At 36.9% G+C, this 17,325-nt stretch overlaps 1 protein-coding gene and 1 pseudogene across 2 annotated transcripts in view; both read left to right on the top strand.

Annotated features, from left to right (window-relative positions):
• Positions 1-17,325, top strand: part of UGGT1 (UDP-glucose glycoprotein glucosyltransferase 1) — a 124,974-nt gene that overhangs the window by 102,860 nt on the left and 4,789 nt on the right. For both annotated transcript variants that reach the window (XM_044242730.1, XM_044242732.1), the window contains 4 exons: positions 1,223-1,383; positions 2,379-2,493; positions 14,948-15,064; positions 15,551-15,719. In XM_044242730.1, the coding sequence (XP_044098665.1) occupies positions 1,223-1,383; positions 2,379-2,493; positions 14,948-15,064; positions 15,551-15,719 (562 nt within the window). The remainder of the gene's footprint in view (positions 1-1,222; positions 1,384-2,378; positions 2,494-14,947; positions 15,065-15,550; positions 15,720-17,325) is intronic.
• On the top strand, positions 10,645-10,775 carry LOC122903727 (annotated as a pseudogene).

The following is a 17,325-nucleotide window of genomic DNA, read 5'->3' on the forward strand; positions in this document are numbered from 1 at the left end:
CTTCCCCCATCCCCTGAGCTGGCTGAAACCTGAGGTAATCATCTGAATGGAAGTGATATATCATATGTGCATGTGGCCACAGGCTGCATCCATCTCTTTGGAATTACCTGCCTCATAGGACTCACTGTATCACAACTGACTTGATCTAAAGCATGCTTTCTGGATTCTTTTTTTTTTTTTCATTTTTTTTTTCCAATTTATTTATTTTCAGAAAAACAGTATTCATTATTTTTTCACCACACCCAGTGCTCCATGCAAGCTGTGCCCTCTATAATACCCACCACCTGGTACCCCAACCTCCCACCCCCCCGCCACTTCAAACCCCTCAGACTGTTTTTCAGAGTCCATAGTCTCTCATGGTTCATCTCCCCTTCCAATTTACCCAAAAGCACATACCCTCCCCAATGTCCATAACCTTCCCCCCTTCTCCCAACGCCCTCCCCCCAGCAACCCACAGTTTGTTTCGTGAGATTAAGAGTCACTTATGGTTTGTCTCCCTCCCTATCCCATCTTGTTTCATGGATTCTTCTCCTACCCACTTAAGCCCCCATGTTGCATCACCACTCCCTCATATCAGGGAGATCATATGATAGTTGTCTTTGCTTTCTGGATTCTAATATAAGGCACACTTACTCTTTGTTGAGTACTTGTGTGTCTGGCATCTTTTCATAGCTGTCTGTGTACTGATTCATGTAATCCTGTGAAGTGTCCATTTTACACATGAGGAAACTCAGTCACAGGGAGGCTAAGTAGTGTAAATTTGTTTTATTTCTACCTTTTTGAATACTAGAATACTATGTGCCAAGCTCTAGACAAAGTGTCTTACATGTTAGTGAAAGCAGTCAGCTAATCAGTGTAAGAATCTGGGTTCAGACTGGGTCTACAGCTGGAGACTGTGCCATTAACCTCAGAGCTGCCCTCTGCAATGTCTCAGTGAGGCATTCCGGATTTTAAGGAAACTGCTCTCAGCAGTTTAACAGATGACTTATGGGTTGTCTGGGTGGCTCAGTTGGTTAAGTGCCTGACTCTTGATTTTGGCTCAGGTCATGATCTCAAGGTCGTGAGATGGAGCCCTTTGTCAGGCTCTGCACTGGGCATGAAGCCTATTTAAGATTCTCTCTCTTCCTCTAATCTATACCTCCCTCCCCTACTCCCTTCCTGCTCTCTCTCCCTCTAAAACAAACAAAGCAATACAAATGACTTGTGATTTTCTTTTCTTCAGATTGTACGAACGGATCTGAAAGAGTTAAGAGATTTCAATTTGGATGGTGCTCCTTATGGTTATACTCCTTTCTGTGATAGCCGAAAAGAAATGGATGGCTACAGGTTCTGGAAATCGGGGTACTGGGCTAGTCATTTGGCTGGGCGGAAGTATCATATCAGGTATTGAAAAAGGAATACTCTTAATGCTGTTTGATTTTCTTTTCTTAAAAAATTTATTTTGCATATTTGAAATTGTGAATAGGCAATAAATTAATATGGTTCAAAAATAAAAATTACAAAAGATATGCCCAGATTATTACAAAAAATAATCTTCCCAGTCTTTTCTGTCCTCTACCCAGTTCTCACTTCTACAACAGATAACCTCCTCTATTAATTTATGTCCTTCCAGAGTTTCCTGATTTCTTACATTAACAACCAAATTTCTTTTTATACACAAAATATGCCATCATGTTTACAATTTTGTGCTTGCTTTATTTAATTTCTCTAGTAGATCTTAAATCAGTGTGTTGAGAGAGAGACCTTCCTTTTTACATCTACATATTATTCCAGTATTTGTGTTACTTATGGTATTTTGTTGTGACATACTGCATTGCAGTGAATAATTAAATACATCATTTAGTATATTTCAGATATATCTGTGGGACAAATTTCTAGAAGTAGAATTCCTAAGATAGACTGTAACATTACATTATCTGCTCTGGGCTGAGTGTGGTTTGCAGCGTTTACAGAGATAAATGTTGGGATTTGGTGATTTCTTTATCATTAGTTAATGTTCTTGGTCCAGAAGATCTGTAGCACTGGGTTTTTTTCCCCTGTGACGTTTAAGACATCATCAGGATATCTTTGACTGATGGTTAGCTTTTATTACCTAATCTGCTGACATTTGGTAGAAGTATTCTTTTGTCAGAGGTTTAAGGTAGCTAAATAAGGAAGGCAGTTGAATAAGGAAGAGAGACAAAGTGAGCTTGGTGGAAGAATATGGGTTTTGCATGAGCCATCTTTGAAGGAGCACATACTGACCGTGAGCTCCACTGTAATGCCACTGCTTACTTTTTCAAAGAGAGGGCAGGATATTTATCTGGTGACCATTATTCAGTGAGGTTACTTTTTCTGCTACAATCCATGGTTATAACAAGTATTTCTTTTCTATCCAGTGCACTGTATGTTGTGGATCTGAAGAAGTTTAGGAAAATAGCTGCTGGTGACAGACTCAGGGGACAGTACCAAGGTCTGAGTCAGGATCCTAACAGCCTTTCAAATCTTGATCAGGTAAGTGGCTATTTTTTTGGTTAACACTTTCAGTGATGGGTATGCAATATTATGTCAGGAATTGGATTATTACTTTCCTCTCACTTCTTTCCTCCATTGGGACAGTGTTTTGTTTCATCATGGAAGGGAATTGTGCAGTGTTTATGTGTGTGTGTGTGACATTTTTATCTATCCTCAAGAGGAGACATAGTAGTGAAAAATGATGTTAGTTTGGAAGGGAGATGGAGGGAGGATGCTGCCTCTTCAAACCATTACCATATCTTTTAATTTTGCACCCAAGATATCTTGATAAATTTGTTTCTCTGCCTGCTAGGAGCGATTTGTTTCTCTTTAGGAACTAATTAGCAAAGATTCATAGTAGATATCTCCCAATCGCCCTCCCCCACCTTTTTTTAAAAAAGATTTTTATTTATTTATTTGTCAGAGAGAGAGTGTGAGTGCACAAGCAGTAGGGGTGGCAGGCAGACGGAAGGAGAAGCACACTCTCCACTGAGGATGGAGCCTGATAGAGGATTCAGTCCTAGGACTTTGGGATCATGACCTGAGCTGAAGGCAGATGCTTAACTGACTGAGTGACCCAGGCATCCCTCCCTTTTTTTTCTGTCAGAAGCCATGGCGTTTTTTAAGAAGTTTAGCCAAGTCAGTTTATTAATGCTAAATATTTTTTAGAGGTGAGATTATAGTTTGTTTTAGATTAGATATGTAGTTTTACATATTTTGTTTTGCTTAAGTATGCCTTAAAAATTTTTTTTAAAGATTTTATTTATTTATTTGACAGCAAGAGAGTACAAGCAGGGGGAGTAGCAGACAGAAGGAGAGGGAGAAGCAGACTCCCCACAGAGCAGGTGAAGCCTGATGTGGGATTTGATCCCAGGACCCTGGGACCATTTCCTGAGCCGGAGGCAGTCACTTAACCAATTGAGCCACCCAGGTGCCCCTGCCTTCAGTGTTTTAAAACTGTTATTGTGATATATAGCACCCATAAAGGAAAGCATACAAAACAAAAATATACCAATATATACATATTCATATGCATCAGTGAATTACCACAAAGCAAATGCCTGTACACCACCATATAGTTCCAAGAAATAGAACATTACTAGCATCCCGGCAGCCATCTTTCTTCTCTAACAGAAGTATCCTGTATTCTAACTTTGGTGGTAATCATCTCAGTGCTTTTCTTTATAGAATTACTGCTGTAACATGTATTCTTAAATACTGTAGTTTAGTTTTGCCTGTTTTTTTTTTTCCTCCCTACCTCAGTTGTATCTTAAAAACTGTACTCTTGTGTCTAATTTTTTTCGCTCAACATTATGTTTGTGCAGTCCATCCATTTTGTTGTGTGTAGTAAAACTTTTATATTTGGGTTGTTTTCCATGGATAATGGTGCTGTGATCATTCATGCAACTGTCTTGATGCACGTGTACACGTATTTCAGTTGTGTATACAACTACTTATGGAATTATCAAGTCATCAGATTTGTATATTTATCTTTATTAGATTTTCAAACAGTTTTCCAAAGTAGTTCTAATTTATACTCCCACCAGCCATGTAAAGAGTTCCTGTTGCTCTGTGTTTTGACTAGTACTTATTGTCAGTCTGTTAATTTGGTATACGTGAACTACCCATCCTATGTGGCTTTCATTTAGAGAGTTACTACATTTACATTTTATTTTATATTTTTTAAATATTTTATTTATTTTTCAGAGAGAGAGCACAAGCAGAGGGAACAGCAGGCAGAGGGAGAAGCAGGCTCCCCACTGAGCAGAGAGTCCGATGAGGGACTCAATCCTATGACTCTGGGATCATGACCTGAGCCTAAGGCAGACATTTAACTGACTGAGCCACCCAAGTGTCCCTACATTTTCTATAATTATTAATGAAGTGGGATTTTCAACTGCCATTTTAATTCCTTTGTTTTCCCTATTATATATTTTTGAGTTATTTTCTCAGTGGTTGTCCTGATGATTATCATTAAAACACTCTAACTTATTATAGTTTGGGTTTACTAAGAACTTAATTTCAGAAGCATACAAAAACTTTTTTCCTATATAGCTGTGTTCTCCTTCTTCCCATACTTTTACTATAATACAGTTTGTATGATACATTGTATATTATGCACTCTATAATACATTATATACCCAGCAACACAGATTTATAATTACTGCTGTTTGTAATTGTTTTCAAACCAGGGGAAAGAGGTGTTCTAAATAAGAAATACACTGATATTATCTTATATATTTACCTACATACCTTTACTGGTGCTCTTTATTTTTTCATGTAGATTTGAGTTCTGTCTAATGTCCTTTTCATTTCAGTCATTGGACTTCCTTTAGTATTTCTTAATAGGATGGCTCTGGAGTAGACTCTTGGGAAATGTGTAATTTTCTCCTTTGGTGGTTTTTATTGGGTAGTTTTGCTGGATATAAAATTCTTGCTTGACATATTTTTTCCTTCTCATATTTTTATTTGATTATATTGTCCCATAGACTGTTAGCCTCCATGTTTTGTGATGAGAAATGAGCTGTTAATCTTGAGAATCCCTTACCTGACAAGTCACTATCTCCAGTCTTTTCTTTTGATACTTTGGTTATGAGGTAGCTAGGTTGGGTCTCTTTTGAATTAATCCTACTTGGAGTTCATTGAACTTCTTGAATGTGTAGATTTATGTTTTTCACCAGATTTGGGAAGTTTTATTTCTTTAAGTATTATTCTTGCCTCTTTTACTCTCCTCTTCGGACTCCTGTTGAATGTGTTCATATATTTGATGGTTTCCCAGAGTTCTCTGAACTCTTTTTATTTTTATTCTTTCTGCTCCTGGAAAATCTTAAGACTGGGAGAGCTCAGTTGATTTATCTTCAGTTGACCTGATTATCTTTTCTGCTGCTCAAATCTGGTTAAACCCATTGAGTGAATTTTCATTTAAATTGTGTTTTTCAACAGTAGATTTTGTTTGTTTGTTTGTTTGTTTGTTTTTTTGTATAGTGTGTATCTCTTTATTCTCTAATTTTTGAAACATCATTCTTATCCTTTCCTTTAGTTCTGTTAGACTTGGTTTCCTTTGTTCCTATTTGAACATATTTAAGATACCTCCTATTAAGTCCTTGTGTTGTAAATCCGATGTCTAGGCCTCCAAAAGTATAGTTTCTATTGATTACTTTTTACCCCTATATATGGATTTTGTATATTTGGTATTTTGTATGTCTCTTCATTTTTGTTGAAAATTGAAATTTTAAGTAATATAGTGTGGCAATTCTGGATATCAGACTTTCTCCCCTCCCCAGGGTTTATTGTTGCTGCTTATTGCAGTAGGAGTTGTTTGTTTGTTTTTGAACTTCTTTTTTTTTTTTAATTTAATTTTTTTTTCAGTGTTTCAAAATTTATTATTTATGCACTACACCCAGTGCTCCATGCAATATGTGACCTCCTCAATACCCACCACCAGGTTCACCCAACCCCCCCACCTCCCTCCCCTCCAAAACCTTCAGTTTGTTTTTCAGAGTCCACAGTCTCTCATGGTTGGTCTCCCCCTCCAATTTCCCCCAACTCACTTGCCTTCTCCAGCTCCCAGTGTCCTCCGTGTTATTCCTTATGCTCCACAAGTAAGTGAAACCGTATGATAATAGACCCTCTCTGCTTGGCTTATTTCAGCATAATCTCCTCCAGTCCCATCCATGTTGATACAAAAGTTGGGTATTCAGATTTTCTTTCTTCTTCTTTTTTTTTTTTTAAAGATTTTATTTATTTATTTGTCAGAGAGAGGAAGAGCGAGCACAGGCAGACAGAGAGGCAGGCAGAGGGAGAAGCAGGCTCCCTGCCGAGCAAGGAGCCTGACCTGGGACTCGATCCCAGGACTATGGGATCATGACCTGAGCCGAAGGCAGCTGCTTAACCAACTGAGCCACCCAGGCGTCCCGGGTATTCAGATTTTCTGATGGAGGCGTAATACTCCATTGTATATATGGACCATATCTTCTTTACCCATTCGTCTGTTGAAGGGCATCTTGGCTCTTTCCACAGTTTGGTGACTGTGGCCATTTCTGCTATGAACATTGGGATACAGATGTCTCTACTTTTCACTACATCTGTATCTTCGGATAGTGCAATTGCAGAGTCATAGGGTAGCTCTATTTTTCATTTCTTAAGGAATCTCCACACTGTTTAAGTGGCTGCACCAACGTACATTCCCACCAACAGTGTAAGAGGGTTGCCCTTTCTCCATATCCTCTCCTGCACTTGTTTTACTATCTTGTTAATTTTGGCCGTTCTAACTGGTGTAAGGTGGTATCTCAATGTGGTTTTGATTTGAATTTCCCTGATGGCTAATGACGATGAACATTTTTTCATGTGTCTGTGAGCCACTTACATGTCTTCTTTGGAGAAGTGTCTGTTCATGCCTTCTGCCCATGTTTTTGAACTTCTTAAATCAGTTCTGTGAGGTCTACATTTTTGATCTGCCTGATTAGCTTAGTGATCAGCGAAAAGTGGACGGAAATTTCCTTAAGTATTCAGAACCACTAAGACTTCCATTCTTTGCCCATGGCCTCTGGGTGCATGTTGGAACCATTTTCAACAGTAAGCCAGGCAGTTTACAACTCTAACTTCTTTGTTGCATAGAGCCATAGATCAACTGGAGATGAGAGCTTATGGCTTTATTAGGTTTTTCTTCCTTATGCATACATCACTAAGCATGCTCAGAGACTTATACATGTGCATGGCGTTCTCTTTTCCCAGGAATATATCTTTTCTTTTCAAAGCCTCCTATGGATAGCTCATTCTTTTGTTTCTCCTCTTAAGAATTTTGCTTACTGGGACTCCTGGGTGGCTCAGTCATTTAAGCATCTGCCTTCACCTCAGGTCATGATCCCAAGGTCCTGGGATCGAGTCCCCCATCAGACTCCTTGTTCAGTGGGGAGTGTGCTTTTCCCTCCATCTGCCTGCCATACCTCCTGCTTGGGCTTTCATGCTCTTTTGCTCTCTTTCTCTCTGACAAGTAAATAAATAAAATTATTGAAAAAAAAAAAAGAATTTTGTTTAGTATATTCTTTGCTTCACTTCATATAGCCTCAGAAAGCTTAATACAATCCTTAGGTGCTGCAAAGGAGAAGCTTTTTATCACTGGGTTACGTTCAACTGAGACTGAATAGAAACGGGCCTATATAGTACAGTCTTCAAATAATGGCTCTGCTTTGAGAATAAAGCTTGAAAGATCTTCAGTCTTGTTCTCCTTCTGCCAGTAAGGGAGTGCAGGCCTTTATTTTTTGAGGCTGATGGAGACCAGGGAGAATAGGAATAGAGTAAGTTCAGATGCCTCAAAATTCATGGTTATCAATATCCAAGCATTTTTTTGTTGACTTTTAGTTGCTCCTTAGGTTGCTGCAAACCAATGGTTAATTTTCAGAGTTCTGAAAAAAGTTGATTCTGTTTTTGTCATGTTTTTGACTGCATTTTTGGAGAGGTGAATTTTCAGAGCTCGTTACTCTACCATTTTTGCTGATGTTGTTCCTCATTGTGGTTTTATTTTTTGCATTTCCATTATTAATATAATGAAGTTGAGTGCCATTTAGTGTGTTTATGGCCATTTAGGTATTCTCTTTTGTGATATGCTTATTTAAGTATTTGGGTTGTTTGGGATTTTGTTTTTTAAATTTCTTTTAAGCGTAACAGTATTCATTGTTTTTGCAGTACACTCAGTGCTCCATGCAATACATGCCCTCCTTAATACCCACCACCTGGCTCCCCCAACCTCCTGCCCCCCCCCCGCCCCTTCAAAACCCTCAGGTTGTTTTTCAGAGTCCATAGTCTCTCATGGGATTTTTTCTTGATTTACATGCATTCTTTATACTGATAGTGTATCCTTTGTTATATATGTTGCAAAATTTCCCACTTTAACTCTCTTAATGGTATCTTTTGTAGTCAGACTGGTATTTTTTGTTATGATTAATGCTTTTTAACCCCTATTAAAGCCACAAAGATACTTTTTTAATATGTGCTTTATTGTTTTTTTTTCTTTTATATGCAAATCTGTATTCCAGTAGGAATTTGTTTTTGAGATAGAGTTCAACTTTCTTTTTTTATGTACATATACAGTTATATAAGTTCTTTTCTTAATGAAATGCACTGCTTTACAATACCATCTTTGTCAGATATGATGTCTTTATGTATGGATGGATCCATTTCTGGGTCTTCTGGTTTTTGATTGGTCTGTTTGTCTATCTTCACATTCATACTACAAATATCTGGTTACTATAGTTCTATAATAAGTCGTGATACCCAGTAAATTAAATCCTCTCACCTCATTCTTCAGGAATGTCTTAGAGTATTCTCTGTCCTTTATTTTCTCATATACATTTTAGAATGAGCCTGAACTTGTTCAGGAGGAAAAAAAAAAAACCACTTGCTAGGGTTTTATATTTGGGTTGTGTTTAATTTCTCTCAATAATGTAGATTGTTTTCCTCATAGATATCTTGTACATCTTCATTAAGAGTTATTTTTAAAAGCTTTTGTTTCTGGGGTGCCTGGGTGGCTCAGTGGGTTAAAGCCTCTGCCTTCAGCTCAGGTCATGATCCCAGGGTCCTGGGATCGAGCCCCGCATCGGGCTCTCTGCTCAGTAGGGAGCCTGCTTCCTCCTCTCTCTCTGCCTGCCTCTTTGCCTACTTGCGATCTCTGTCCAAAAAAAAAACTTAAAAAAAACACCAAAACCTTAAAAAAAAAAAGCGCTTTTGTTTCTGTTTATTGCTGGTATCTAGAATTGTAATATGTTTTTTGTTCATTATTGTATTCAGGTATCCTGCTAATCTGTATATACTTTTGCTTTTCTAGATATGTAAGCATATATCTACAGATAATGGCAATTTTACTTTTTCTTTTCCAATCTTACATTCCTGGTTCCCTGCTCAGCAGAAGTCTGCTTCTCCCTCTCCCTCTGCTCTTCTACCTCCTTGTGCTCACTCTTGTTCTTTCTCTCTCTCAGATAAATAAATAAATAATTTTTAAAAAGTTTTTTTTCTTGCTTTCACTATTTACTGGGACTTCCATAATGTTGAATAGAAATATTAATAGTGGGCATTCTTGACTCAAAAATGCTGAAAGTATTCAGCATTTCATCACTTCAGTATGATGTTTGTTGTAGCTGTTTTGTAGATATCCCTTATTCACATTAAGGAAGTTCCTTTTAGGGTGCCTGGGTGGCTCAGTGGGTTAAGCCGCTGCCTTCGGCTCAGGTCATGATCTCAGGGTCCTGGGATCGAGTCCCATATCGGGCTCTCTGCTCAGCAGGGAGCCTGCTTCCCTCTCTCTCTCTCTCTCTGCCTGCCTCTCCGTCTACTTGTGATTTCTCTCTGTCAAATAAATAAATAAAATCTTTAAAAAAAAAAAAAAAGGAAGTTCCTTTTAGTCCTCATTTGCTACTTAAAAGATCTCTTGCATTAAATTTTGTAAATTTTTGACATCTGCTAAAATAATATGATTTTTCTCTTTTATAAATATAGTAAATTTTATACCTAAGTATAATTTCTGAATTCTTTAATCCAACTGATCCTGATTTATTATTTTTTTTGATAGTCCTGAATTTTGGGGGCGAATATTTAAGAATTTTGCATTTGTGTTGTTATGTGATATTGGCGTATAATATCTCTGTCAGGTTTTGGTATTGAAGCTTAATTAAATGAGTTGGGTTGTGGGTTTGTTTGTTTGTTTGTTTGTTTTCATTTACCGATAGTTGGTTTTTTAAGATTGGCTTTATTTCTTTCTTAAATGTTTGGTGGAATCACTAGTGAAGCCTCTAATTTCTTTGTGCTTAAATTATGATTTCAGTTTCTTTAATAGTTATGAGTCTGTTGAGATTTTTTATTACTTCTTTTATCAGTGCTTTTGTTAAGCTGTCTCTAAATTTCTTAACATAACATTATGAAGTTGCCTGTACTATCCTCTGATTTTTAAAAACTGCATATAACTTACATATAGTGCCATGCTCAGATTATAAGTGCACTGTATAATCAGCTTTAGAAAATGTGTATCAAAAAAAAAAGAAAAAGAAAAAGAAAATGTGTCTCAAGAACCAGAATGCTTTCATTAGTCCAGTTGTCTGTTTAAAGTACCATAGCATCTATACTGGTATCTTCTCTCTCTTTCTCTCTTAAAAATTCCCAAGCTTTGCACAGTGGCAGTATCATAGCCAATGAGGTTTATCCGAGGCATGATTATTGTTAATTGAAAACTCTCTTAAAAATTCCTGACATCATTTATTGTGCCTTCTTTTTTTTTTATCACCTCACCAGGAATTAAAGAAGCATCTTTTAATGTTTTTCATCCTATCAATATATTTCTTTTCTATTTCACTAATTTGTTCTTTTTCTTACTTCTTACCTTCCTTAATTTGTTGATTTTTTTCCCTCATTTCTTGAGATAGGTGTTTAGTTTGTAATTCTTAGTCTTTTCTATTATATGCATTTGAAAATAATCAGATTCTGTCTCAGCAAAGCTCTGGCTGCATTCCCTACATTTTATATGTAGTATTTTCCTTGTCATTTAGTACAGCATATTTCTAGTTTCCAATGTGATTTCTTCTTTGATTCATGAGTTTTGTAGGAACTATTCCAAATACATGGGAATTTTCTAGATATATTGTTATTAATTTCTAGCTCAGATGCTTTATGGTTTGAGGAGTTCTTCTGTATGACTTTAGGCATATGAAGTTTGTTGACCCAAATGTGATTGGTTTTGGTAAACATTTCATTTGGTTTTATATCCTGTAGATATTAGATATAGGCCATTAGGTCAAATTATGGTTTTGGTTTTTTTTTTTTATTGTTTGTTTTTCTATTAGTTACTGAGAGAAAATTCTGTTTAAAAGATTTTTCTATATTGTGGTATCTTCTCATCTCTGGTTTTATCAGATTTTGTTTTATGTATTTTTAGACTATATCATTAGGTATCTGAAAAACTTATAAGTCTTATATATCATACAAATGAACCTTTAATAATTTTGGGGGGTCCTGGGGTCTTAATATGCTTCACCTAATATTAGTGCATCTATTCCAGTTTTCCTTTCAGGTACGGTTATGTGGTATATTGTTCTTACCCTTCTGTTTTCAGTTTTTCTCTATCCTTATGTTTTAGTTCTATTTCTTACAAATAGCTTATATCTGTTGGTTTTTATGTTTGGTATAACAGTCATTTAATTTGAATATTTAGTCCATTTATAATTAATATATTCACTGGTAATATTGGCTTTTCTAGTATTCTGCTTATTCCATGTGTTCTGTTTCTTTTTTCTCCTTAATAACTTTCTTTCAGATTAGCTTAAATTATATATATATATTTTTTCTTTTTTTAAAGATTTTTGAATTTTTAGGTGATCTCTACACTCAACATAGGGCTCAGACTCAACAACCCCAGGATCAAGAGTTGCATGCTCCACAAACTGAGCCAGCTGGGTGCACCTTAAACTATATACTTTTTCTTTTTTCAGTTTTTTAAACGATTATTTTAGAGATTATAATATGCATTTCTGATTTGCAAAGGCTAATATTAATTGGTATATTTTACCCACCTACCAGAGAGTGCTAAAACATTAGAACAGTGCTTCTCAAATTTTAGCATATATACCAGATTCACTTGGAGAATTTGTTGAACCATTAATTCTTGGGTCCCATCCCCACAGCCCGATTTAGTAGGTATGTGGTCTGGTACAAGAACTTGCATTCCTAGCAAGCTCCTTGCTGTAGTCTGCATACCAGGTTTGAGTAATACTGGCCTTAGAACTCAAATTTATCCTCATCAGCCTGAATGGCTATTGCCTTATATTTTAGATTTCTCTGTATTTTAAACCCCAGAAGTATTCTCCTACAATACAAGCATTATCTATTTATAAGATTTAGATTGGCTTACATGGTGGCCTTGCATTCTTCCTGCATTTCTGGATTTCCATATAGGATCATTTTCCATCTGCCTAAAGAATATCGTTTAGTTTTCCTTAGTATAAGTTTACTAGTAACAGTTTTTTTTTTCAGTTTTTCTTGTCTGTGAGTGTTTTTATTTTACCTACATAATTAAGTATAATTCATGTAACATAAAATTTTCCATTTTAACCATTTTTAAGTATACAGTTCAGTGGTATTAAGTACATTCACAGTGTTGTGCAGCTGTCCATCTCCAGAACTTTTTCATCATCCCAAACTGAAACTCTATACCCATTAAACAATAGTTCTCTCTTCTTTCCTCTTCTGAGCCCCTGGCAACCTCTATTCTATTTTCTATCTCTATGAATTGGCCTATTCTAGATACTTTCAGAATCAGACAATAATTTTCCTTTTTGCACCTGGCTTATTTAACTTTGTATAACATTTTCAAGTTTCATCCATGTCATAGCATCTATTATAATTTTCTTCCTGTTAAGATGGAAGAATATTCCATTGTGTGTGTGTATCTATATATGTACATACAGATACACACACCATATTTTGTGTATGCATTCATCTGTTGATGGACATTTGGCTTGTTTCCAGCTTTTGACTATTGTGAATAATGCCTCTGTGAACATTGGTATACAAGTTTCTGTTTAAGTCCCTGCTTCATTTCTTTTGTGCATATACTCAGAGGTAGAATTTCTGGATCATATTGGTTATTTGTGTCTTAAGACAGTGGGACATTTTATTGTGTCAAACTCAAAAGGGTTGCTGAGGAAAAAGAGCTTCAAAGCATACAGTTGGCTGAAAAACATGAGAGCTTCATCCACTTGGGATCAAGCCCCAGTTGACAAGGTGGATTCAGAGCTTCTTTTATGCAAAACTGTGAAGTATAAAAACCACACTCTATGCTTAGTTAACTTTCAAGAGGCAGTAGCATTTTTTTCCTTAGAATTACCCTTATGGAGGGAAGTCTAGGTGCAGGTTATTTGTGAGTCTTAAGCTAAAATTTTTCAAGTGCTTGTCATAGGTAGATGTTTTGAGTCTTCTAAACTTTGTGGTTTTAAAAAACATCACAAATAATCTCTTCCAGTCCCGTCATGTTGCTACAAAAGGTGGGTATTCATCATTTCTGATGGAGACATAATACTCCATAGTGTATGTGGACCATATCTTCCTTACCCATTCATCCGTTGAAGGGCATCTTGGTTCTTTCCACAGTTTGGCAACCGTGGCCATTGCTGCTATAAACTTTGGGGTACAGATGGTCCTTTTTTTCAATACATCTGTATCTTTGGGGTAAATCCCCAGTAGTGCAATTGCAGGGTCATAGGGAAGCTCTATTTTTAATTTCTTGAGGAATCTCCACCTGTTTTCCAAAGTGGCTGCACCAACTTGCATTCCCACCAACAGTGTAAGAGGGTTGCCCTTTCTCTGCATCCTCTCCAAAACATGTTGTTTCCTGTCTTGCTAATTTTGGCCATTCTAACTGGTGTAAGGTGGTATCTCAATGTGGTTTTAATTTGAATCTCCCTGATGGCTAGTGATGATGAACATTTTTTGATGTGTCTGATAGCCATTTGTATGTCTTCATTGGAGAAGTGTCTGTTCATATCTTCTGCCCATTTTTTGATATGATTATCTGTTTTGTGTATGTTGAGTTTGAGGAGTTCTTTATAGATCCTGGATATCAACCTTTTGACTGTACTGTCATTTGCAAATATCTTTTTTTTTTTTAAAGATTTTATTTATTTATTTGACAGAGAGAGATCACAAGTAGGCAGAGAAGCAGGCAGAGAGAGAGAGAGAGAGGAGGAAACAGGCTCCCTGCTGAGCAGAGAGCCTGATGCGGGACTCGATCCCAGGACCCTGAGATCATGACCTGAGCCGAAGGCAGCGGCTTAACCCACTGAGCCACCCAGGCGCCCTTTTCTTTTTTTTTTTTTAAAGATTTTATTTATTTATTTGACACAGAGAGATCCCAAGTAGGCAGAGAGGCAGGCAGAGAGAGAGAGAGAGGAGGAAGCAGGCAAATATCTTCTTCCATTCCGTGGGTTGCTCTTTGTTTTCTTGACTGTTTCCTTTGCTGTGCAGAAGTTGGAAGGGGAGGTGAACCATGAGAGACTATGGACCTGAAAAACAACCTGAGGGTTTTGAAGGGGCAGGGGGTGGGAGGTTGGGGGAGCCAGTTGGTGGGTATTAATGAGGGCACGTATTGCATGGAGCACTGGGTGTGGTGCAAAAACAATGAATTCTGTTATGCTGAAAAGAAATAAAAAACAAACAAACAAACAAAAAAACCCAGATAAAACAAAAAGTAGGAAGCTTAAACCGATTGCAAAAGAAGGGATGATAAATGTGAAAAAAAATCACAAATAAATATTTTATCTTCTCTAAGGTTTTTAATAGACCCTTTCAGTTCTAAAAATTTGTGATTGGAATATGATATGTAATGAGTAGCTATCATCACTAATTTACTGTGCATTCATATAAATTTCCCCCAGAACCTTAGATTGTTGTATTTTATTTTCTTTTTACCAAACAGGATTTGCCCAATAACATGATCCATCAGGTGCCAATTAAATCACTCCCTCAAGAATGGCTTTGGTGTGAAACGTGGTGTGATGATGCCTCTAAGAAAAGGGCAAAAACAATAGATTTGGTAAGTTGTCTGTGGTTCTTTTCTGCATCTTAGTCCAGTGTAATTTACAACTAGATCATTATTAACACATAGAGTCTTTTTAGTCTTCTTTGTAGTTGTGCAGGTTGGGGACTGCAGCATGCCTTACAGTAACATCCATAGATCTCTGCTGCTTACAGCAGGCAGCCAAGTCCTCTAGTGTCTGATGGGGCTGTTTTCACTACTTAAAATCAGTAAAGTTACTACTTGTCTTATGGGATTATCTCTGTGCCTTGTGATTTTACCACAGGAACTTTCTTTTCCTGCTTTCCTGTCACTCCCCACAACTTCATAGAAGCTTTATGTGACCTACTACCACATTGCTTCTACTAATCTGTCATCTGATTCCTCAATGTTATTCATTTTGTTTAGTTGGAATTTATAACCTAAGAACCAGCACACCTTTGAATTCCGTATAATGTTCCCTGTCTTCAACTTGGTTGAAGTATGCGATTTGGGTTTCCACAGTGTAATAATCCAATGACCAAAGAGCCCAAGCTAGAAGCAGCTGTTCGAATTGTCCCAGAGTGGCAGGACTACGACCAGGAGATCAAGCAGCTACAGACCCGCTTCCAGAGGGAGAAAGAGTTGGGAATGCTGGATAAGGAGAAGACAATACAAGAGTCAGGCTGGGAAGGTAGGTCCAACCTTTGGTTTTAGGGAAGTACTTATTTGAGTTTCTGATTTGTGTTTATTGCAAAAACAATAGAATAATGAATAAAAGGAATCTCACCCCTTCTGTCTTGACATCAACCAGTGTATATTTTTCTTTTTTAGTTGTCCTAAATGGTATGTATTAATACACTTCCTGTCCTCTTTGCTTTGCCTTTTTTCTTTCTTCTTTCTTTCTTTTTTTTTTTTTTTGAGAAAAGTGCTTTAATTGAGATTATTGTTATTTAGGCTTGTGAGTTTTGTGATATAAGACAAGGAGTCTTCTGGTAGCCTGCTTGGGTGTGAGGCTCTAGGTTCTTACCTCCATCTGACAAGCCTGATACTATTTTTAGGATCTCTTGTCACATTTTTTTTTTTTAATTATTAAATCTCTCCAGGCACTAGTAAATGAACACATTTAGGATCAAGACAAAGTAGGTACTGATTTGAAAAAAGTGTTTTTTCAAAGAAGCATATTGGGTTGGAGAATGGAGTGTTTGTATTTAACTTAGGTTAAGAGTAGAAGGGACTAAATCTTCATGTAATATTTTCCCTACTCTTTGTATATCTCAAATGGTATACAGTTGACAAAAATCATTAGAATACAAAAATGACCTTTTTTAAACTATTAATAAGCTGAGATCTGGATTTTTAACATATATTCAGCTCGAAAGTAATTCTAAAAAAGGAATTATAGAACATTGATCTTGAGTGATTCACCTAATCATCTTAAAGACTGTACCATGATGTATCATGACCAAGACACTGAATATTCAGCATAGAAATAATGGAAATTCACTAGTGAAAGCTGAAGATACATGGGTAAAGAATGTAGACATACTGTTCAAATAAGAGGAGAACACAAATAGTAAGTGGAGTTGAGGAAATAATAATCACATTAAAGGAATCTGTCCTTAATATATACTCCATTGAGAAAATATGCTTATTAATACTGATGATGCCATTTGTTGGGGAGATGGTGAAGAAACTCCTCTGGGTCTGCCTTGCTGAAGCTTTGTGCATTAGAACAATCCTTGTTAAAAAGTAATAAATTGGGGTGCCTGGGTGGCTTAGTTGGCTAAGTGTCTGACTCTTGATTTTGGCTCAGGTCGTGATGCAAGGTTATAAGAGCAAGTCTAGCTGTCAGGCTCTACTGGGTGTGGAGCCTGCTTAAGATTCTCTCCCTTTGTGGACCCTCCCACTCTCTCTTGCCCTCTCTCTTTTAAAAAAAAAAAGGGAATAAAATCAGCTGTCAAGAACCATTAACATGTTTATTCCCTCAGTAATTCCTTTCTTGAGAATTTACCTTAAAGAAGTAAGTCCATATAAGGAAAAAGTCATATAAATGGAAAAATTTAAAAACAGTTTAAACATCCAAGAATAGAGAATGGCAAATGAGCTTTACTTTTTTTTTTTTTAAAAGATTTTATTTATTTATTTGAGAGAGAGACAGTGAGAGAGAGCATGAGCGAGGAGAAGGTCAGAGAGAGAAGCAGACTCCCCATGGAGCTGGGAGCCCGATGTGGGACTCGATCCCGGGACTCCAGGATCATGACCTGAGCCGAAGGCAGTCGTCCAACCAACTGAGCCAC

Source organism: Neovison vison, chromosome 3 (assembly GCF_020171115.1).
Source record: "Neovison vison isolate M4711 chromosome 3, ASM_NN_V1, whole genome shotgun sequence".
Classification (NCBI taxonomy): domain Eukaryota; kingdom Metazoa; phylum Chordata; class Mammalia; order Carnivora; family Mustelidae; genus Neogale; species Neogale vison.